At 37.5% G+C, this 23,978-nt stretch overlaps 1 protein-coding gene across 4 annotated transcripts; it reads left to right on the top strand.

Moving 5' to 3' along the window:
• The first annotated feature begins 418 nt into the window (after positions 1 to 418).
• majin (membrane anchored junction protein) lies at positions 419 to 22,245 on the top strand. 4 transcript variants are annotated; one of them, XM_062980823.1, is made up of 11 exons: positions 419 to 823; positions 12,359 to 12,476; positions 13,478 to 13,523; positions 13,764 to 13,839; positions 14,106 to 14,231; positions 14,826 to 14,857; positions 16,276 to 16,382; positions 17,873 to 17,951; positions 19,713 to 19,770; positions 21,167 to 21,299; positions 21,871 to 22,245. In XM_062980823.1, exons 1-11 carry the CDS (start codon positions 760 to 762, stop codon positions 21,923 to 21,925), a joined length of 894 nt encoding a protein of 297 aa, XP_062836893.1. In that variant the 5' UTR covers positions 419 to 759; the 3' UTR covers positions 21,926 to 22,245. The 4 variants fall into 4 exon arrangements, with proteins under 4 accessions (XP_062836893.1, XP_062836894.1, XP_062836895.1 ...); XM_062980824.1 differs by lacking the exon at positions 419 to 823 and adding an exon at positions 860 to 1,129; XM_062980825.1 differs by lacking the exon at positions 419 to 823 and adding an exon at positions 1,688 to 1,927.
• Positions 22,246 to 23,978: the final 1,733 nt, after the last annotated feature.

The following is a 23,978-nucleotide window of genomic DNA, read 5'->3' as shown; positions in this document are numbered from 1 at the left end:
CCATAAGGAAGACTGAGCAAAGGAAGATAGACGCCTTTGAATTGTGGTGTTGGAAGAAAATTCTGAGAGTGCCTTGGACCGCAAGAAGATCCAGCCAGTCCATACTCCAGAAAATAATGCTGCTCACTGGAGGGAAGGATATTAGAGGCAAAGATGAAGTACTTTGGCCACATAATGAGAAGACAGGAAAGCTTGGAGAAGAGAATGATGCTGGGGAAAAAGGAAGGAAAAAGGAAGAGGGGCCGACCAAGGGCCAGATGGATGGATGGTATCCTTGAAGTGACTGCCTTGACCTTGAAGGAGCTGGGGGTGGCCACGGCTGACAGGGAGCTCTGACGTGGGCTGGTCCATGAGGTCATGAAGAGTCGGAAGCAACTGTACGAATAAACAACAACACGTTATTCACTAGTACAGGAGCAAATGGTACAGCAGCAGCAGTAGAGTATCTGTTCAGAGCCAGCATGCTTTAGTGGTTTCATTGCTTGGCAAGGATGTTGTGAAACCAGGATTCGAATTGCGGCTCGGATACGGAAACTCAGAGTGGCCTAAGGCAAGTCATGCTTTCTTATCCTCAGAAGACAAGGGCAGACCTCCTCTGCCAAGAAAACCCATGATAGGTTCATCTTTGGGTCACCATAAATCATAAAAGAGTTGAAAGTACACAAAAAGAGCAACAGACTATGTGTCAAATTACAACATAAATCTGCAATAGACTATTATCACACAGGACTTGTGGCGTGCATTGAGAACTCTCTAGCCATGAGTGGAAACACAATGGCCTCGCATCGTTGTCAAGTTACCTCAAAGCAGTCTTCGACTCGTGGTGAGGAAGTCCTTTTTAAATTAACTGGGAAAATCCCATTTATAGGCATTGAGAAGCACTTCCAAAGGCCCCTTCTATACCGCCACATAAAATCCAGATTTTCTGCTTTGAACTGGATTATTTGGCAGTGTAGATTCATATAATTCAGTTCAAAGCAGATAATGTAGATTGTCTGCTGTAAATATGAGTGTATCTGGATTATATGGCAGTGTAGAAGGGGCCTCCAGCAGAGAGATGGCGAGAAAGAGAGAGGCCTGCATTTCTGATCTGAAAGTAGCAAACAGAAGATGGCATCTGAAGTCGAAGGTATGAAAAGAGAGTCTGTGGAAGGAAACCCAGGCCATTCCCTCATCTTTCTGTATGGAACTGCCACCATGCATTGCAACTAAAATCTAAACGTTTTGAAGATGTTTATTTTCTTCTCTTATCCTTCCTCCCATCCAGTATTATGGATGCACTGAAGGATATTTTGACACAGGCTGGATAAAATCCACCTTGAACTGGATAATATGGCAGTGTGAAATCAGATATTCCAGTTCAAAGAAGATATTGTGGGATTTTCTGCCTTGATATTCTGAGTTATATGGCTGTGTAGAAGGGCCCTAAGTCCCCTTCCACACAGCTGTATAAAATTCACATTTAACTGGATTATATGGCAATGTGGACTCAGGGCCCTTCCTCACTGCCATACATCCCAGAATATCAAGGCAGGAAATCCCATAATATCTGCTTTGAACTCGGTTATCTGAGTCCACACTGCCATATATTTCAGTTCAAAGCAGATAATGTGCCATTTTATTCAACTCAAAGGGCCTTTGAGAGCTCCAGTTAAGATGCCTTCTTTTAAGTAGCAATGCTTTGTGGTTCATTTTCTCGCATGAAGGTTTGCTCACTTCAGGCTGGGAGGCCGCACCAACGTCATGTACAGATATAGGCTGTCATTACATTTTGAGCCAATTTTCCTTTATTTCATGACAAATTCCCCATTCTGATAAGCTGCTCCTGAGTTCTAGAGGATATTTCATTCTAAAAATGAAAACATTGTGAAGGAACTATCTGAAAACCAGTTAAGGCTCTACTCTTTACCTCAGAATATATTTTGAGGTAAAATACAAATTCATTGGCAATGGTCTGCCTTCTCAGATGAAAAACTGCCTACACACACACGCATCCTTTAAGAAAAATATTATGGAGAGAAATATTCTGAGGGAAGATACAATTACTGGCAATGCTCTGCCTCCTAAGATTAAAAACTGCCTATTTTGAGTGTGTGTGTATGTATATGTGTGTGTATGAGTGAGTGTGTCGAGATATATTTTGTTTGAATTACTTTGATATAAATCTGGAGAGAAAGTCTTACATGTTGAGAAGGCAATCTCATGAAGAAAATGCACAAACATCATTTCATACACAGCTTCAGTTTCATTTCCTGCTATTCAGTTAGACTTGTGTGAAAAAAGAGGCTGTTATTTGCTTATTTAACCTTTTCTTTTTATATATCTATCCACTACAATAAGAACTTGGAAGCAGATACCAGAAAATTAATCTGGAGTTGCCCCTACTAAATATTCCCAGGAAATGCTACTATTTCTTTTGTTATCCCTGCTCTCAACCCACTGCAAAGCCATTAGTGAACAGAATATCAAGGCAGATTACCCACAGTCTGCTTTGAACTGAGTTATCTGAGTCCACACTGCCATATAATCCAGTTCAAAGCGGATAATGTGGGATTTTATACAGCTGTGTGGAAGGGGCCTCACTTAAGGTTAAGAATGGAGACAACAGTGAATACGGACCACCTACTCAAGGTCTATTCAAACTAAGTCCCCTTCCACACAGTTGAATAAAATCCCACATTACCAGCTTTGAATGGAAATATATGGCAGTGTGGACTCAGATAATCCAGTTCACACAGATATTGTGGGTATTTCTGCCTTGATATTCTAGGTTATATGTCTGTGTGGAAAGGTCCTAAGGCCCCTTCTATACAGCTGTATAAAATCCATATTGAATGGGATTATATGGTAGTGTGGACTCAAGGCCCTTCCATACAGTCATATAACACAGAATATCAAGGCAGAAAATCCCACAATATCTGCTTTAAACTGAGTTATTTGAGTCTACACTGCCATATATTCCAGTTCAAAACAGAAAATGTGGGATTTTATTTAGCTGTGTGGAAGGGGCCCAAGAGTTGATTAGACAACATATTCTGTTTCTGGAGAAAAAAGGCTTGGCCTTCCCAGTAGGTCGAGACAAAAGCAAATAGCTGCATCATCTCTTTTCTTGTGTGTTCCTCACAGATAACGCTTACCATCTTAACAACCTTTTGGTGTTACTTGGCTCTTGCATCCCACTTTTCATCTCTGAAGCATTAGAGAGTGTGTCTGGAGGGCTTCAGGAGCAATTATTCACAAGTCTGAGGCAAGGGGAATATCATTAATTATTTTAAAGCAGGATTTGCAAATTTTGGCGAAAGTCTAGAAAAATGAATGGGGCGACATGATTCTCATAGGCTGCTCCAGGCCAAGGGATGGCTTTTAACATGAATACTATTAGCTAAATTTGTTTTTCCATGTTAAATTACAATCAAATTGCATCTAATTTCCTTCTACTTGGGGATATTGCCCCTTTCCCCTCTGTTAATCATTCTGTTTTCCCTCTGTAATGGTTTGTGTGACAAAGTTGTTTCTGTTGCTACTACCGTAAGTGATAAACTGCCATGTGTCGGGTGTCAGGTAACAAAGGTTTTCCTCCAATATTAGAATAAGGCTGTGACACCACAGCTTTCAGAGATCAGTCTGCTGGCTGAGGGATCTACTAGCACAAGACAGGCCCTATGTCCTAGGATATGATTCCAGGTTTTCTGCATTAAATAGAGTTATATGAGTCTGCACCGCCAGATAAACAGAAAACGGAGGGATCAGATCCTGGGATATAAGGCCTGTCTGGAAGGGCTGTGAAAGATCATTCGTCAAAAGAAGCAAATAGGACAGAGCAGAGGTGGAGCACGTGGCAAGCCATGCCAGATGCAAACCTTTCCAGCACATGGTCTGGGAAATACTCTGGGTTGGCTTTGGACCTATGGGTGAAGTCTCTCTCCCCCCTTCCCCCGCCCAATAATGGAAAGAAAATGGATCCTTTGGCCCAGAAAACAAAAACAAAATCTCTAACCTCCTGATTTTGGGAGGCTCAGATGAAAATGGATCAGGGCCCCCCACCAAAAGCTGGGACATGAAACGGATCAAGGTAAGTGCCGAATGCACATGACGATAAAGCAGGCCTTCCTTTAAATATTCCTGGCCTTGAAATTAAGATCAGGAATGATCTTAATTTCAGAAGTTTTATTACTGCAGTAGAAAACTAATGGGTACCTTCTGGAACAGCCAGGTGTACCACTAAGAACAAAGAAAATGGGACTCCCTCTATGAACCCACACGTTCTCTTCGCTCGTCGGGGGAGGCCCTTCTCTCGCTCCCACCACCCTCACAGTCGCGGTTGGTGGGGACGAGAGAGAGGGCCTTCTCCGTCGTGGCCCCCCGACTTTGGAACTCGCTCCCTAGAGAGATCAGGCAGGCCCCTACCCTCCTCTCCTTCCGGAAGAGCTTAAAAACCTGGCTGTTCCAAAAGGCCTTCGATGTTTAGTTGTTGCTGGATTGATCTATCTGTCCATTCCATAATAGTCCCATTGTTGTTGTCTTGCCATTTTATACAGCACTTTATTGTCCATTCAACTTGAGATTTTCTTTCTCATTTCGTAACACTCTACATTTCGCCTGGGATCTACGAATTAGTCTCCTGTTTTTAACACTGTATCTTGCTTGTTGATTTTAATAATTGTTTTTATTGATGTTGATGTTTTTTACTGGGATAATTGTTTTATTGCTTTGTTACTGTTATTTGTTTGTTTTATCGGGCCTGGCCCCATGTAAGCCGCCCCGAGTCCCTTCGGTGAGATGGGGCGGGGTATAAAAATAAAGTTATTATTATTATTATTATTATTAGTATTTATACAGTTCACAGACCATCACAAAGAAACACTAGCATTATTTTCTTCTAGGCCAGTGGTTCTCAACCTGGAGACCCCAAGATGTTTTTGGCCTACAACTCCCAGAAATCCCAGTCAGTTTACCAGCTGTTAGGATTACTGGGAGTTGAAGGCCAAAATATCTGGGGACTCCAACTTGAGAACTACTGTTCTAGGCCCGCCTCTCAACTCCTCCCAGTTCCACCTTCTGGTTGTCCCTCCCAGTTGCCACACTGAGCATGTCCAAGATTCTTCAGACTGAGTCCTATTGTTTATTGAGAATTTGTGACTGTGTTATCTTTATCTGTTACTTCCCAAGCTGAATTTAGCCTTGATTTGAATGAGTCCTGAATGTCCCTTTGTTTGTGATTGCTCACTCTTCACTTTTTCCTCTTCTCTTCTCCTGATATGTTGCCTGAACCAACAGCAATCTATTTCAAAATGGCAATTAATACAGATTTCATTTTCTAACAATTAATAAAAAAATATGTTTCAGCAAGGGGCAACTTCAATGTCAAAAAGGAAGATGGAGGGAGCTGTTCTCCCCACCTTCTTCCTAGTCGCTCAGGGCCTTATCTATCCCATTGATGAGTGCATGTAATTGGGCAGTGGTGCCCAGTATAATCAATGGGCAGTGGTGCCCAGTATAAACAGTGGTCAGTGGTGCCCAGTAGCTAAGCCCCAAGTTTGGGACAGGGCAGAATTCTAAGCAATTTTCATTCTTTCCAGGCTGAGAGAGGTTTGAATTAATCATGGCTTCCACTGACCTAGCGTAATCTCAGATGACCCACGGCCACCCTCACGAGTCAGCATTGCTTAATTCATGACTAATGTGGACATGCAGTTTTCATTTTAGGCACAGCATAGCGAAATAGTATGGGGTTCTGCTGCAGGAGATGGACAAGGCATTTTTAAAAGCACTTTGCATCACATTCCTGTTTGAAGAGTTTAATGTGCAGTAAAATTGCTTTTCCCTGAAAGCAAATGCACTGGGGGAACATAGCTGTGATATCAAATCATACAAGAGTGTAGGTTTTTTTGGGTTTTTTTTTTTTGAGCCATTGTCTTATATGCATGCTAATTGAAAGTTCATTTTCTAAAGGGATGATTTTTCCACAATAACTAATCCAAGTTGGCAGTGCAGATTTCATAAGAAAACAGGATCCATGAAATACTCTCTCTCATTCCCTGAAAGATTGTACTTTAGTATTGAAGTTAATGCCCCCCACACTTTTTTCTTATTTAGTGCGGGGCAACAAGATAGTTACAGCAATGTTATATTATAAATACCCAGTCAGACAACCCATCATCATTTTTATTTACTATCATTAGGCTAAATTGGTTTCCTGGGAGATGTCCTAGTTAAGTGGATTTCCTGATTAAGTGCATCCCGCTTAACTGGAATAGACTACCAGGACTGTTCACAGATATCCCTTGCTTGCGCTTCGTCCTCTTCTCTGTATTTTAAAGTCATTTTTGTCTCTTTCAGAGCTCTCACACACCAATTATTTTTTGGTGATATGGTGAGAATGAATGAATGAATTATATTTCCAAACTTGACTGTGTTTTGTTTCTAACATTCCTCTTAGTAAGAAATCTATGGAAGGCATGTGTATATGTTATTGTTGAGATGGTAACTCTGTGATATAAATAATAATATCAAAATGGTAAAAAAGAGGATGTCTTCAAAATTAAAGCTTCGGGCCAAAATATGCTCATTTTTGTGTAAAATCCACTGAACTTTGTAAAATTGGAGACTGGCTTTGTCTAGACAAGTTATCTACTATCTGTAGCCTTATTCTGCCCCCTCCCCTTTTATTGGTTTTTTTATTGGTGTTGTTATTTGTGGCATCTAATAAACATGAACATGAAACAGCTGTCCCCCTCCTGCTCTCCAAGTCTCCTGAAGGGCTGCTATGTCGATGTTAAAGCGTCCCAGCTCCCTTGCAATGATAGCAGTCCTGCGTTTGGGGCATTCGCTGTCAGTGTTATCCAACAGTGTCCGTACGTTCCATTTTCCAAAGTTCATTTCTCTTTTTTGGCCACAGAGTGGTGACCCCTCTGAACGAGGCAGTCCAGTCAGGGATAACAGAGGCAGACTATGTTTAGGGCACCTTTTCTAACCCCTTCCCTGTGTGGGGTGAGCAGAGCGGATCCTAAAAAGGGCTGCTCAGTCATGGATACAGCTGCCGGACTACTCAACTGCCTCAGACCTTGAAGTAGAGCGACTGAGTCCATATCCACTACCCATGTGCCAGTCTGTGACTAGGGGCTTCCAGATTTCACAGTCCTGCCCCCGTCGCCACTCACTGATCGCCCTGGGACTTTTGTTGATTTGTTTTTATTTCTTTTGGAAGACATGATTTTTTTAATGTGTGGAGGTCAGTGCACGGCCGGTCAACACATAGTGTTCACAGAGTGAGGTCCCAGCCAGTGGCATGATTAACATGACAACGGTGGCTTCTCAGTCTGTTGCAGTCTTCTTCCGCCTTCACAGCCATTGTAACATATACTATGTTATCCTCCGCCTGCTCCGCCGTTGAGGTCTTAGGGTCTTCGGATTGTTCTTGGTCTGGATCCTCCCCTGTGGCCCTTCCTGGGAGTGCATGACTCCAGTGGTTGTGCCCGCAGGTTCATTGGAACACGCAAGGCCCCTCACCACGGCAAGGTGACAATCCATCAAGGGAGATCATCAGAGTACAGTAAATCAAAAGTAATTGTAAGAGGGTGGGTGCAAATAGGTGTATCTGATGTTATTCATGAAGTGATGGCTATTTACAACTGCTTTAGGACAATGACCAAATAATGCATGTGAAAAAAATAAATATATTGTAATTAAATATGTGTAAAAATAGTTAAAGAAATGTATGTATCCCTGTGATAAGCTTGCCAAAGGGTCTCCATAGGTTGGAAATAACTTGAAGGATCACAACAACAAACAAACTGACAATCTAGAAAGCAGAATATTGAAATAATATGCCATATAAGTAAAAAGATTAATAGTTATAGAAACAACTCTTCATAGAGAACACTCAACCAAGCATATAATGTGATAACCCAGAGTGCAGGAAGAAATCAAAACATTTTTGACAGCTGGGAAAGTGACAAAATATGTCAGTAACGGCGGCAGCTGTTACTATTCCTGGTTACATTGCACATATGGCATGTGGTTGGTGTTTTTATCCAGAGCCTGTGCTGATGCTGGAGCTTGCGGAAAGCTCACTGACAACTCCCAGGGAGTGTCCTCCTGTCCCAGCCTTATGTTACTCTGCCAGGGCTTGTACAAAGGGGAAGACTCACAGATCACAGTTCTGGAATGCCTCTCATTTGACTCATATGGCATGATGAATGAAAGTGCATAATCCCATGTCTCTCTTCTGAGTCTGCTTTCTTTGCGTGTGGCTTTTTGTCTCACTAGAATTGCACAAGTGAAACCTACATACAATTCCCTGGTTCCAGCTGGGAATGGGTAAAGAAGGGTGGCCAGGCTTTATAGCCACCTCAGATACAAAAGTCAGACTTGTTTCTCCAGAACTACTCTGTGAGATTTGTCTTCCTGCTTGGACATCCAGGAAAAACCGAAAGGTCTCTGAGACTTCATCCTGCTTCCTTATTGACCTAATAGCCGGTCCTTTCTTCAGGAGTCATGCTACATGTTTTGGAGTAAAAAGATCTGTTTCATTTTTTAGTGTCTGCAAGTAATGACTTATTTTATGTGATTCTACTTTAATTATTATTTAATTATAAGATTTATTTTCAAACCTTTCTTATCTGTATTATAAATTGAGATGAAGAGTAACTCACTTACTTTGCATCCAAAAGACTCCAAATTCAACTCCTGCAATTTCTAGATAAAGCTGGAAAATTACTGTAGTCCAAACTCTGTCAAAAAGCTGGGGCCAATCTCCGTAGACAATACCGACTTACGGTCTATTTCAATAAAAGGCAGTATCTTACATTTCTTAATATAAGAACAGAAATGTCATCAGATCATGTCTGTAGGACTCAAATATTAAGATTTATAAGAATTTCACATTTTTATTTACAGTTATTGGTTCATGTTATATTCAGGACAATAAGAGAACTTCATCCCATTTTATTTTACGCCTGTGTCAGTTTTATTAGAATTGTTTCTACTTTAATACTGTACTTTTCTATTCAGATTTAAAGAGGGAGAATGAAGCCTGCACTTCCCAGAAGAGGGCGTTCTCATCCTTGCTGCCATTCCAGATATCGGTTTAGGATTTGTGTGTATGCTCAATTGAAGCACTAGCTCATTGGTGTTTGCAACTACACTAAAGTAGATATGATGAATATGACAGTCTGCTTTATAGTTAATACCGTTCCATAGGATATTCTGGCAGCTGCTATTGAAGATTTTGTGGCAGAATCAGGAGTTAAAAATAGTACTTTTAAGCCATGTGGAATGAGGAATACCATCTGTCTCTAAACCGTAGTGGTTGGAGTGTTTCAACCAAAATAGCCAACCAGGACTCTGTATATGTGGCACAATTCAGCAATAACATGTCAAGCTTTTCCAGACTTTTCTAAGAGCAATATCTTAATTATATTTGAGAAATCATAATTTTATTAATGTTAAGATTTGGCAAAGAGATAGAATTTTTGAATCTAAGCTATATGTTTAAACAATCAGTGTTGCATGTAGAAAAACAGTTTGAACATTTGCATGTGGGAGGAACATTTAGACTCTTGTATTTATTTGTTTACTTTATTTATACCCTACCTTCCCTCCCAAGGAGACTCAAGACGGCTATATATGAATAGCTTATATGTGGCAAAATCATTTATGTTAAAGAAAAGTCCATCTGCAATCCATGAAAGGAGGCCAAGTGACAAAAAGTGCATATAGCAAAAGGGAAAAAAGTCTGGTTCAATCACCTTTTTGAAGGTTTCTTTCTTGTACATTTGTGATAAGACCATTCCATATCTATTTGTGCCAGTATACAACTGTTGTGTGTTTGGCAGTTTTTGTAATGAAATTTGTCAGAAGATAAGAAATGAATTGTTTTTGTGCATTGTTTATTCTTCTGGAAAAAACAGAAAATATATGGGGTTGTTGTATGTCTTTCGGGCTGTGTGGCCATGTTCCAGAAGCATTCTCTCCTGACGTTTCGCCCACATCTATGGCAGGCATCCTCAGAGGATCCTCACAACCTCTGAGGATGCCTGCCATAGATGTGGGCGAAACGTCAGGAGAGAATGCTTCTGGAACATGGCCACACAGCCCGAAAGACATACAACAACCCTGTGATCCCGGCCATGAAAGCCTTCGACAACACACAGAAAATATATGTTTGCTTTTTATACATGCAATTCAAGATAGCCAAGGAAAGATTATCAACCCTAAAAGAAGAGAGGTATTGACAATTTTCTGTAATCCAGTAACCCTTGGCCCTATTTTAATAACTTTACTGGTCTGTTGTACATTGCTGAGAATGGCAATTAAACTCCCATTGAGAGTTATTCTTGAATATTCCTATAAAATTAGTTTTAACTAGATTATTCAACAGCTGGAAACAGTATACTTCAGAATATAATTTAATGCTCAGGATTCCGAATCATGTATCCCCCTTTTCCATTCCTTTTTTTTTTTTTTTGTAATGGCATTTTGTATAATTTTAAACAGTACTGTTAAAAATGTGATTTCATTTTTGATGGCCTTATAGCTTAGATACAATTTATTTATGGTATAGTTCTTGCCAATTATTATATTTAAGGGAACTAAATTGAAATGATTGTGCATAGATTTTGTTGAAAATACCATGTTATCAGATAAGATTTTAACATTTTTCATCAAACTGTAAACTCCTTAATCTAGACATTTGTTTCATTCATTTGTACTCTGAACTTTCTGAGGGTAGCATACACGGCTTCCTTTAGCTCTACCTTTGCCATCAAGCAAATGTTATTAGCATCAGCAGTCCTTTTCCAGTCACTTTATATAGTTTCATACAGAAAACTGAACTCCAAAAAGTGTATAGAATAGAAGACAAGAAGGGGGTGGGAAATAAGAGGCAACAGGCTAATATGAACAAAGCAATCAACATACAGTAGAGTCTCACTTATCCAACATTCGCTTAGCCAACGTTCTGGATTATCCAACGCATTTTTGTAGTCAGTGTTTTCAATACATTGTGATATTTTGGTGCTAAATTTGTAAATACAGTAATTACTACGGACCATTACTGCATATTGAACTCCTTTTTCTGCTAAATTTGTTGTATAACATGATGTTTTGGTGCTTAATTTGTAAAATCATAACCTAGTTTGATGTTTAATAGGCTTCTCCTTAATCTCTCCTTGTTATCCAACGTATTCGCTTAGCCAACGTTCTGCCGGCCCATTTATGTTGGATAAGTGAGACTCTACTGTACTTGGTTTTTATTTACATTCTGTATTGAAATTGCTGGGTTACGTCTTCATGACTAAAGGCCTTATCACACTACTTCTTTATACCAAATTATTATTATTTTATTATGACACAGCAAACAAGATAGATGTGCTGGATTTTGTATCACAAAATCACAAGTCGAACACTTCCCAAGTGTCTAGGACTGTGTGATGTATTCCTTATTATTATTATTATTATTATTATTATTATTATTATTATTATTATTATTAGAATCTTTCTTAAAAAAGACTCAAAGCAGCTCACAATAAACCCAATACAATATCATTGAAAACCTAAAAATATACAAACATTAAAATAGAATTAAACATTAACAGTATTAAAAAATAAACAGTTAAAACCAATTAAAAACCTATTTATATTGATAAAACCTGTAGACAAAACCCTAGCCAGGATTTTGGAATCTTGTTTTGGAAAACAGTGCCACCCTGCCTGTTGATGTATTTGTGATATCCTCATTCTGTAATAAAGTAGTCATTTCTGAAAGTGCAGTGTTTTACATTTGTACAAAATGGAGATAAACTGTTAACTTCTCTTGCAAACATTTGTATTGTGCCCCACCAATCTCTTTTTATGCTGTCGGGCTATAATATCAAATATCTGAGACAGTGATGATGTAAAATAACAAGATTAGGTGATGTTCCTAGCGAATTGAAGGTTAATCGGTGTTCTGTGGCATTATGGCTTACACATGGATCAAAACATGACTTCATAAGTAGCGCTTATCTTCATAACCAGTCCATTACTTTAAAATCTATTAAGAACATACTGTATCCTCAAGTGATCTTTAGAGCCAGGAAGGGTCAAAGAATATGTATCAGCTTAGTTTTCTATTCACATTATTTCACTCTATTGCTAAAAGTATAGTTAAATTGGAGGGTCTTTAATCCTCCCCCCTCCAGTGTTATAAGGTCAGCTGATTATTATACTTATGTTAATTCGTTTAGAAAGTATTATATTTTAATATGCTGATGGCTCCCAAGAAGTTTCTGAAACATCCTGACATTTGTTGCTTTCCCTATAATGAAATTGAAACTTTTTACTATAGTATTTTATCTTCCTTTTTGTTTTAATTTAGGTTGGATTTCTGGAATGAGATCTTTGAAACCTTTTACATATCCAGTGCCAGAGACAAGATTTCTTCATGCTGGAGTAAATGTGTATAAATTTAAGATCAGATATGGTAACACAATTAGGTAAGCAAGACAGTTAACATAATCTGAAAGTTTTCACCTTTGGAAATTATTCAGAAGAGGAAGAAGAAAAGATAGACAAATAAAAGATATAGCTGGAAAAAAACTTGGGTACAGATCTGAAAATTAGAGCGTGTCGACGGGATTACAAATATTTTAGATATGATTAATTATGGGGAGAGTAACTAAAAGAATCAGCTCTGAAACTGATAACTCTTTTTCAAATTGTGCCTCCAACCTCACTCACCTGAAATGTGAAAATGATATTTTTAGTTATTATGGAAAATATTGGATTGTGGAAAAGATGATTAAAATAATATATTTTAATAACTATTACATGAATTTTAATTGTGGTTTATATAAATGTATGTTTATGTTTTTATGTTAGATGTAACTTAATTGACAGGTTATGTTATTATTTAATTTCTGGTTGTATAATATAATTTTGTGAATTAAGTTACATCTAACAAAAACAACAAGAGAGATGACGATAAGGCTAATGCAAAGTTCTTCAGTAAGCATTTATCTGTCCAGAAATCCATGTGGATTTTCATTGCAGAAATATATGGTTTTGCTCCAAAATGTATATTTCTTTGCAAGGAGCATTATATTTTGTACAGAAAACAGTTTTCTTTTCAAGAAAAATCACATGTGCTTCCACACAGATGATTTACTTCCCGAAGTATGAATATCTATTAGAAATTCTAACTAAATCTTTTTATACTCACCAGCAGAGAGAATACTAAAGAAATTCTTCATTCTTCATTCTTCAATGCAATGTTAATAGGGATTCACGCCCTATTTGGTATATAAGAAGGGGGTAGTGTTACTTTCTCAAAGAAAATGCAGTAAACTAGATGGATTTGGGGTCTGAATTAATATTAGTTTTCTTAGATCAGGAAATAGAAAAAGTCAGTGTTCTGGGTATTTTTTTTCAGGCTTAGTTTATGATGCCTGTTTGCTCTTGATTATTGTTGTTAATATCTATTATATTGATTTTACAGTATTAATAACAACCTTCCTGAAAGTGTTGTCAATGAAGAACTGCAGGTGAGATCTGAAAAATATTTTTCTGTTATGTCAGGAATGATCATGTGACAGAGGTGGAATATAGATTTAATTCTCTTTGTTTTGGAAAAAATGTTATCTGTCTTCAAATTGTTTAGATTTATGACTCGAGAATAAGCTTGCTGTAAAGGTTTTGACTATATGAAGTCATATTGTATTGTGTTCATTGTGAGAAAACTGCAAGCATTATTAAAGTTTCAGAACTTTTAAAAAATCTTTCAGAATGCCATTCGAGTAATATTGGGAAATATTGATAATTTGTGCCCATTTACCACTGAACACTTCACCATATTTCCATGTATCCTTTTATTGTTATTGAATTTGATTATAGAAAATACTTGGTCTTCTTGTATTACTATGTGCTTTATATGCTCCATTTGAGTTTCGTTTTTATATACATCTATATGGTGCCTCCTATTGTAGACCTCACTTTTTCTTTGCTGTGTAAATGTGTCTGTACTACTGTTTTATCTACACTGTAGGCAGATCGTATCAAGAAGATAATCTATAAATAATTCATTTCTGTTTACTGCTGAATTCTTGAACCTTAATTGAATTTATCAGATTTAAACACATGGGAAAAGGTGTCAGATTTGAGATTCATGTATGGCGATATATTTCTTATTCCTTATCCATTCGTCTGCACTATCTATGTTGAATTAAATTCATGGAAACAAAATGCATTTGGAGGTAAGTTCAGGAATTCAAAAAGGAATGTGGAGGTCAACGGGTCAATAGTTGGATGTAAGTTCCCAGATGTCAGGGCCTGGCTTTGAGCCAGAGGACCTATCTCCTTTTTTTATCTTGAAAATAATTATTTTATTGGATGATGTTAACTTCTGAAAATGAAACTGATCCCTTTCTTTCCCTCTTGGATCTTCTTTCTACTTCCATTCACACTTCTTTATGCTGACCTCATAATTGTTCAGAACTCAAGGCTAATAACAAAACCTAAAACAAATGCTCTAAAATTCACAACAGATAGAAGGTAAAAGTGTAATTAAATTATCAATAAGTTCAAAACAGTGAAAAACATTACCAGTTGAAACAATGATAGACAGTATTATGCACGACCTTTTTCCTCTGAGCAATCAGTCTAAAGGCTGAACACAACAAGTAAGCTTTCATCTGTCTATGGAAGGATAGCAAGGAGAGTGTCAGACTAATTCTTAAAAGAATATCCAGAGATTGGGATAAGCCCCTGTTTCTAGTAGAATGCCTATTAGAATCAAGGGTCTTATTATTACTAACTGCTGTTTAAAACAAGTGTCTTGTATATTTCAGATAAAGCAGAATACAGCAACGCATATAATTGTGTGAGTATTTTCTCTGAATTTTGCAAAATAAAGAGGGACCAAGAAGAAGGGGGAAAACTGTGGTTTGAGTTAATATTTAATACAGATAGAGAAGGAAGTTCTAATATACATTCCTATTGCCAATGTTTGTTGACATAAACTACATTATCGATTGTCATTTAAAAAATCCTATTTTCTCTCTGGTCACTTAACCCACAGTAGCTGCAATGGGAATTATTATATTCCTCAGTCCTAAAAACAAATAATTTAGAAACAGATAGTTCAAATGTTCTGGTTCCTTATACACATTGCATCAATTTATAGTCAGCTCAGAGTTTGGGAATTTTGCTGAACATAAGAATTAAAAGATTTTTGTTTCCCTGTAATTTACATTGAACATTAAAAAATTACAACAGCTCTATTTTTGACATTGGGAGGAAAGTTGAATATTGTTGTTCTGAGAGCTTATTGAAATTGTCCCTTTACTCAGCTAAAACTGCAGTATATACTCGAGTATAAGCCGACCCGAGGCATCTAATTTTACCACAGAAAACTGGGAAAACTTATTGACTTGAGTATAAGATGAGAATGGGTAATGCAGTGGCTACTGGTAAATTTAAAAATAAAGATAAAAATATATACAGCAGGGTCTCGCTTATCCAACGTAAACGGGCCGGCAGAACATTGGATAAGTGAATATGTTGGATAATAAGGAGAGATTAAGGAAAAGCCTATTAAATATCAAATTAGGTTATGATTTTACAAATTAAGCACCAAAACATTATGTTATACAATAAATTTGACAGAAAAAGTAGTTCAATACACAGCAATGCTATGTAGTAATTACTGTATTTACGAATTTAGCACCAAAATATCACAATGTATTGAAAACACTGACTACAAAAATGCGTTGGATAATCCAGAACGTTGGATAAGCGAGTGTTGGATAAGTGAGACTCTACTGTACCAATAAAATTACATTAATTGAGGCATCAGTAGGTTAAATATTGATGAATATTTACATAAAACTAATTTAACATAAGACTGTCCAATTCTGATTACCTGTATACTTGAGTGTAAGTCGACCCTCACTTGAGTATAAGGCAAAGGGGACCTTTTCAACCCTAAAAAGGACTGAAAAGCTCGGCTTATACTCGAGTATATACAGTACGCCTTTTCTACATTTCAGGAGTAAAAGGAGTAACATACTATATAGAAGAGCTATTAATATAGTAGTTTCGTGAAATGATGCAGTTGTAACTGCTTTAAAAAACAAATATCTTTTTTGTAGTTTTTTTGGAAAATAAATTTCAATCTAAAAGGCAATGCTACATATCAGTGAAATGTTTATATTAAGTATTGGGACCTTGTCACTATTTATAAAATATATACATTAAAAAGTAAATGAATGAACTTGTCAGTTCAGTGTTTCCTTAAAGGCCAACATGTATGGACCGAGAGAGCATATGAACAGAGAAAGAGCTGTTAATCGGAGGAGACTGGAGAATACAGTTGGAGTTTCACAAATGCAACTCTATGCAGAGAGGTCAATGCTTATTTTCTCCTGTATCTGTCCTTATCTTTAACGTTTTCTATGATCTTATTCAAATGTCCAATTATATATACAGTGTTCTGTTAAGCGAGTTGTCAAATAATCCAGGTATGTTTACTTATGATTTAGAAACACAGGCATGCACAAAAATGTTGATTTCTTTATTCTGATATGAAGCAGGTTAATTTTTAGTATATTTTTAAATAGGGTAAAGTTACACCCCCATGTAGGTTGTTATTGTGTATAAGTGCAAGGGGGGGGGTGTCCACAACAGCAAAGGAAAAATCTTTTTCTCCTTTCTCTACTTAGAACAATACTCTCACTTCATAATCACATTTCACTTAACAAGACTTCTTTATTTTAAAAAAGTTCCCAATAGCCTCAATAGGAGGGTACCCTTACCCTAATTATTGCTTTTGGGGATGAAGTCAAGAAGGAGAGACACATCAAGGGATAGAAGAGAGTAAGACATTGTGAGGAGGGCAGGTTAGGTGAGTGGATGAATGAATGGTGATGTGATCATACATGGGATTCTGAGTCAAAGTGTGATGAATCTGTTCTGAATTCTATTCCAAACTTTGAAAAGGGTTTCAGCACCTTTAATAGCTCTGGTAATGTCTGGAATAAAACCATAGCTGGCTCATCACTACATTGGCATGGAAAGCACTGGATAAGAGCCAACCCTCATGCGTGCAAATGTGTGCATATGATACAGTGAAAGCAACTTGGCTCTATTCCTGACTAGGGATGTGCAGAATATTTGAGCATACTGCTCAAATGATAACTTCCTTCCTGATCTTTAATCCCTGTAAGCAGTGGAGGAATCAGATTTTGTGCTGAAGTCACAAATTATCCCAGATCATGGACTTTAGCTCTTTAACTGAAACAATTATATCTATGATTAAGAATTCAGGATGTAGGAAATTAATGCTTGTGAATGACAAGTCTTGGTTTGATGAGGAGTGTTACCATAAAAAGAAATCTATTAATCAATTGGCAAGAAAATGGAAAACAAATTTTACCACCATCACCAGCCTCAAAATCTGGAAGCCATTGTGAAATTAACCATAGCTGGAATTTTAAAATTGCTTAAAAATTATTTCAAAACATTACAGAGCTGCTGGGGAGTGAGGTTAAGAGGTTTTTCTTTTGGGAGTACAGGAGCCATGGGTTAGCAGGATGGCACAGTTGCACAAGTGCAGAGACAGATAGTGAGAGTGTTGCTACTATTGGGGTTTGTGCAGCTCCATGAAATAGTGACTTTGTGCAATAATGTCCCACAACTCTGATTGAAACACCGAGTAAGAGACAAATGGGCTCTGACCTCCCCATCCAAACTGTAACTGTAAGAAAAAAGTCAGAAACATTAATCTTTAAAGTCCTGTCTGCTGGGCAGATATACAGTTCATAAAATGCCATTCTGAATAAATATTTAGGCTTTCCCCCCACTATTGTTATATTTTAATATTGCTTTTTAACTATAGAAACATGTTGACAAATGCAGCCCATGTTAACAAGTCAATCAAGACACGAATTCAAGAAGACACGATTGATCCAAAACAGGTATTTGAAGTAATTTTCAATATTAGGTCCAATTTTGAGCAATACAAATTAATTGCCTAGGAGTATAACCTTCTGCCAACAGTTCTGAGGCTAGAATTTTGTTTTCACCTATGTTATGAGCTGTTTTAAACCCTACATTGGGCACAACATACATGAATACATGGGCAGACTGTAGTATTTCACCTATCCAGGTTCATGTCTTCTCCTCATCCTGGTATGCACCTAAGATATGTCTGTGCTTTCCAAGATTGCTACAGGGTAAACAAAAATTATTAGAGAAGTTTCTGTATGCGCACATCTACGTATGTATAGGTACAAACCTATTTAAAATGTGTAAAAATAAGCTCTCACCTGGAGGTCACAAGAAAAGGTCAACTTGGTAGTAGATGCAATTGCGAGAGCAACACGTTAGTCCAAAGTCTGGTTTATAACCAGCACAAAATTGTAAACAGCACTTTTAATTGTAATTGGAAATGCTCTAAAAATGAAGCTGTTGCAACAAGAGAATAACATTCTTGCTGTAACTGGCTCTTGTCAACATGGTGGCCCATCATTCTGGAGCAGTGGACATATCTAAAGCTTTTAAAGAAAGCCTCACACTGAGCATAATATAGTATTAATTAGTAACTATGGACCCTTCCAGACAGGCCCTATATCCCAGCATTTGATCCCAGATTTCTGTTTATCCCAGATTATCTGGCAGTGAGGACTCATATAATCCAGTTTAAAGCAGAAACCCGGGCATCAAATCCTGGGATATAGGGTCTATCTGAAAGGGCCCTAATAGAATATGAATGGGGGCAAGGGCTATTTTATTTCCATCTTTGCAAAATGTCAATTCCATAGGCACTCTGAGTAGTATAACCATAATAATTAACAATGGTAATATGTAATTTAGAGTGAATGTCTTGTACATTTTGAGGAGTCTAAATTGTATCTTCAGCAGAAGGTTGACTAAACAAAATATGAAATATTATACTGGAATAACAATACTAATGTTAGATTGAAAATATTTGAAGAAATCCAGTAGCAAGGCCCAACGAGAGCAAGTGGCAATGTGGTAAGCCCACATTTAGTTGAGATTAATAAATAGATTTAAGCTTATACATTTAATTGTATTTTTCAGATTGAAATGATTATAAATTCAGTATAAACAAAATATATTGCAATTATCTTTGTTAACTGGTTCCCTTTTCCGACTGCCTGCAATTCTCTTGAGTTTACTACATTTCTTATCACCTTAATAGTCTCCAAGAACTTTGAGCAATATAAATTACCTTCTTCCCACTCCTTTTAATCCTTTCCAGCTCCCCAGTGCTGAATCCTGGTGACTTTCCTGCTTGAATTTTTGACCTCTACTTGCTCCTTCTTCAAGCACTTCTGCTACTTTGCAGGTGCTTTCCCCTTTCCATTCACCAATGTCATTTTCTTGATCACATGTTATGTGCAGATGCAAATAAAACACAAGTAAAATTGAGAGGAAATGATAGGACTGAATGCTTCTCCGTCTTTCTCCTCTCACGTAAATGGTGAGAAAATACTGTGGAGCTGCAGTCCAACAAAAGCTTCTCCGTCTTTCTCCTCTCACATAAATGGTGAGAAATATTGTGGAGCTGCAGTCCAACAAAAGCTGGGGTGAAGAAAAGAAACACAACTCTCATCTTTGCTGTAGAGGAAATGAGGAAAAACAAATAGAATAAGTTAATTTTATACAATTACTAGAGGAAGAACAGGAAAGATTGAATTTTCTCCTTTTCACAGAACAGGCAGTATTGTGATTCTGCAAATGTCGATAATGGTTATGACAACAGAGGTTTGTGTAAGTATGAAGTTACTACTCTAAAGAAGGGAAGGGAGTTGGGTTCTCCAGAAGTTTTTGTCCTTTTCACCATTGCCTACCCTAGTCAATGAGAAAGAGCGGCAATGGGAGATATGATCCAAAACATCTGGAGGGGCACAGCAGCGCACCATTGCTCTAAAGATGTGATGCCACAAAGAGGAATTTACTTAGAAATTGTGGTTCGACTCATCACAGCCATTGAGACAGTTCCAGTTCTGTGACTTCTGATTAAGGCCCCTTCCACACAGCTGAATAAAATCTCACATTATCTGTTTTGAACTGGAATATATGGCAGTGTGGACTCAAATAACCAAGTTCAAAGCAGATATTGTAGAATTTTCTGCCTTGATATTCTGGATTATATGGCCCTGTGAAGAATTAATAATAGCTAGTCTTGTAGAACTGAACATACAGCAAATTGTTGAACAACACACACACACACATATATATATCTCAGAGCTGCAACAGTGTAATGTAGTGCAGGTGTGTCAAACTCGTTTTCATCAAGGGCTACATCAGCCTTATGGATGCAGAATCCATGGATATAGAGGGGCCAACTATGTTTTCCCCAGTATTCGGTGTTCTTTGGGTTTTGCATAATTTGGGTCCCCAGATGTTATTGAATGATTACTCCCATCACATTTGATTATTCGCCATGTGGATTGAATATGATGGGAATTGCAGCCCAACAGTGCTTGTGGACCTGAGGTTGGGGAAAGGTTAAAGGACATTTTAAAGTCAGGCATCGTATCCACAAGTCTTTTATCTAAATTGAAACTCCACTATCTTGATTGAGCAGAACAAACGGCAGCCTTCCAGATGTAACTGTATAACAACTCCCGTCAGCTCTAGTCATGATGTGCAACAATGAGGAACACAGGAGTTGTAGTCAGTATTTGGATGGCAACATAAAATGACATGGTGGACTAGATTTGTTGTGGGGGCCTTGAGTTTGACACATATGATGTAGTGGTTTGAGTATTTGTGTTACACTTGGAACAACCATATTGAAACCCTCATCAGCCATGTAAATTCAAGTCACCTTGGGAAAAGTCATAATCTTAACATTTTGCTCATTTCAAAATACAGTACTAATTTTTAAAAAAAGATAAATGGACTTTATACATCATCTTGAGTTTTGTGGAGTAATGACAAAACATAATTTTACAAGACAAATAAAATCCCGTATTTTTTTTGAAAAAAAGAATCAATCCCCCTTAAATATGTAAAGAATTAAAAATTACGTAACTATAGAATACATTCCAGCTGGGGTTATAACCAAATGAAAAGCTTGTCATTGGAAAGTTATCCTTCTGAAAGGAACGCAGAGCAACTGTCCTCTTTGACTAACCACAGTTCTTTTATTTATTAACAGGGGAATGCAAGGGATATATGAAAACTAAAAAGGCAGAAAACAGGCAGCGAGAAGAGCAAGAACCAATCTTACAAAACGGATCACAAGGAAACCCAGTGTTAAAAAAGGCAGGCTTTTTAGAGTTATTGAAAAGGTAGAGTAATAGCATTAAGGCATCTATATTTCCTGGCAGGAGTCAGCATAGTGTTCATCGGCTCCAGTAAGGGATTAAATGGCAGAGATTAATTTGATCCCTAAAAGCCATTGAGGTTATTACTTTAATGATGTGTCCTCATCATGGGTATGACAGCATCTAAAGTTAAATTGCTAGTATTGAAAATTTTCTATATTTTCAGTATATGCTACTAAGCTCTAAATGTCATGAAATATAGCAATGCAATGAATTTAATTGTTGTATGTTAAATGCATTGTGTTACTATATTTCATGACATTTAGAGCTTAGTACATGCATGTACTTTATTGTGAGGATATCTGTATATATCTCCCAAGTCTCTAGTAATGCAATAAAATGTCTCTGTAAGAGAAGGTTGGGGCGAGAGCTGAAGGAGGGACTCACTAGATACTTAGTCTTTGATGGGAAAACAGCAGCATTAAAAAGAGGTCACAATTTCTTGGAATTTCGTTTTGTTGATTTTCCTCTTTGCTGAGCAATGATTCTAAGTGCTTTATTGCTTTTTTTAATCCCCGTGCTCTCCCCTGCACAGTCTTTTTTCAGCATTACTACAGCGCATTTTTAGTGGAATCCGTGAAGTCTTCTGAGGCACTGTCACTGAAAATATATGGCATATCTTTACAATGTTTCATTAAACTGATTTAAATTAATCCAGTTATTTCAGAATTTGAAGGTGCATAAAGATATTATATATACCTTTTGTGGTATTGGATTGTACTTGTTTTCATTTTCTTTTTAACTGACAAAGATTAAATTATACTTGAATTATTTTAAAAGCATATTCTGATATATATTGTCATTATTTAAATTGTGAAAAATAGTATTTAATCCATACGTTTTTAGAAGAAGCTAAGTTAGCTTTTAAATGAAGTTCTGTGCATGATCACATTCAAATAAAGTATTTACTCTAGCTGCAGTAATTTATTTGGTGAATTGGTATTCTCCAATTCATCAGTTCTTCCATGCATTCATTCATTCACAAGTATTTATGTACCACTTATGGTTGTTTTAATGTATTGTAAGCTGCCTTGTATCTTGTGCTGGAAGAAATGTGGGATAATAAATACAAAAATAAGAAATGGTTATATGCAGGCATTTCAAAAGCAGCGTGCATCAATAAAATGTAAAAGAACGCAATGCAATCCTGAAAATATATATAGGACTTCACAGTACGAAGCTGCTATCCCTGCTGCATTTCTGCAATCAGGGATAGTAGCAACTTGCTGTCCTATTTTGAAAGGCAGTTCAAGGTTCTTGCGAAACATAATCTGCAAATAGTAACAGAAATCTGGTCTTTCCCTTTCCAAGCCAAAAAGGTTGCCAGAGAAACAGAAGGTGGGAAAGCTGAAATGCAGTCAAATAGTCCTTGGTTCAAATGAGCTAAATCAAGAAGTCTTTCAGAGTGATCCAAAAGAATGATATCTGAGCCAAGGTCAAAATCACAAGGAGTACAGGAGCCAGAGACATGAAGCTGAGCATTACAGATCAGTTGTTAGCAACACAAGATTTATACCCCAGCCTGTCTCTGGTTGTTCCTTAATTGCTAAGAGTTTGTGATAAAAGCACTGGGATCTTCTGAGCACCCCTTTTGTTGTCAGTGTTACAATAGGTTGGTGTTTCTGTGCTTTGCTCTTGAGGTTACTGGGGACTACTATTCCCAGGTTCAGCTGCTGGAACTTCCAGCTTCAAGTTGGGTGGCTGCTGGGAGTTACTACTCTCAGGCTCAGCAACTGGTACTTCCACCTGCTCTTCCCCTTCTCTTCCTGAGTCCTGAGAGCAGGACATGACACTTATGAGTCTGTTGACCCCCATGATTGTACCTACCCAAACATTGTGCTACTGTGATACTTCATTGAGACATTGATTCATGGTCCTGTGTCTATACATCTAGAATCATAGAGTTGGAAGAGATCTCATGGGCCATCCAGTCCAACCCTCTGCCAAGAAGCAGGAAATCTGGGTAGCAATGTCACTCTGCCCTCTCACAATTCTGCTTTGGAATTTTGTTTTTTATAATTTTGTAAAAGCAACTTCACAACTGTAATTTAAAGTTGTTGTTTTTTTAAAAAAAATTAAGTTGATCAGTTACTGCAAGAGGGAGTGAGAATGGGAGAGAAAGACAGCCCTGCCCCCTGATGTCACTTTCTTTCCTGTAATCTCGCTGGCAGGTGATCTCTTTAAGTAGCCCTTCACTAGAGAATACTGAATATCTCCATCAAACTAAAAGCCCAAGCGCTCTATAAGATGCTACCATATAAGTTTAAGTGGCATCAAACTTATATATTTGTGCAATACAGATACACTCCACTTCTGAACTCTAATTGAAATGGATACAGATAATTGGTATCATTCCAAGGTGCCTGCAGTTGCTCTTCCACAATTCACACAAAGACTTGTTTCCAACTGACTGGTATTTCTCAATGGCCTCAGACCCAAAGTGGATTTCTTTAAGAGTATGGTCACACCACTACCTCTCTACAGAAACCAACAACAACAGAATCACTCATCATACTTTAGGCCTACTTGGCCAGAGTAGCTTGAGTCTACCATGGGGAGCAAACTGTAGGGAGCAAGGATCAAGACAGCATATGATTAGACATATCACTACAATAACATTACTGATGTTCTCATGCTGCGCCA

This window comes from Anolis carolinensis, chromosome 4 (assembly GCF_035594765.1).
Source record: "Anolis carolinensis isolate JA03-04 chromosome 4, rAnoCar3.1.pri, whole genome shotgun sequence".
Classification (NCBI taxonomy): Eukaryota; Metazoa; Chordata; class Lepidosauria; order Squamata; family Dactyloidae; genus Anolis; species Anolis carolinensis.
The sequence above is the reverse complement of the archived record's forward strand: the minus strand, read 5'-3'. Positions and strand labels throughout refer to the sequence as shown.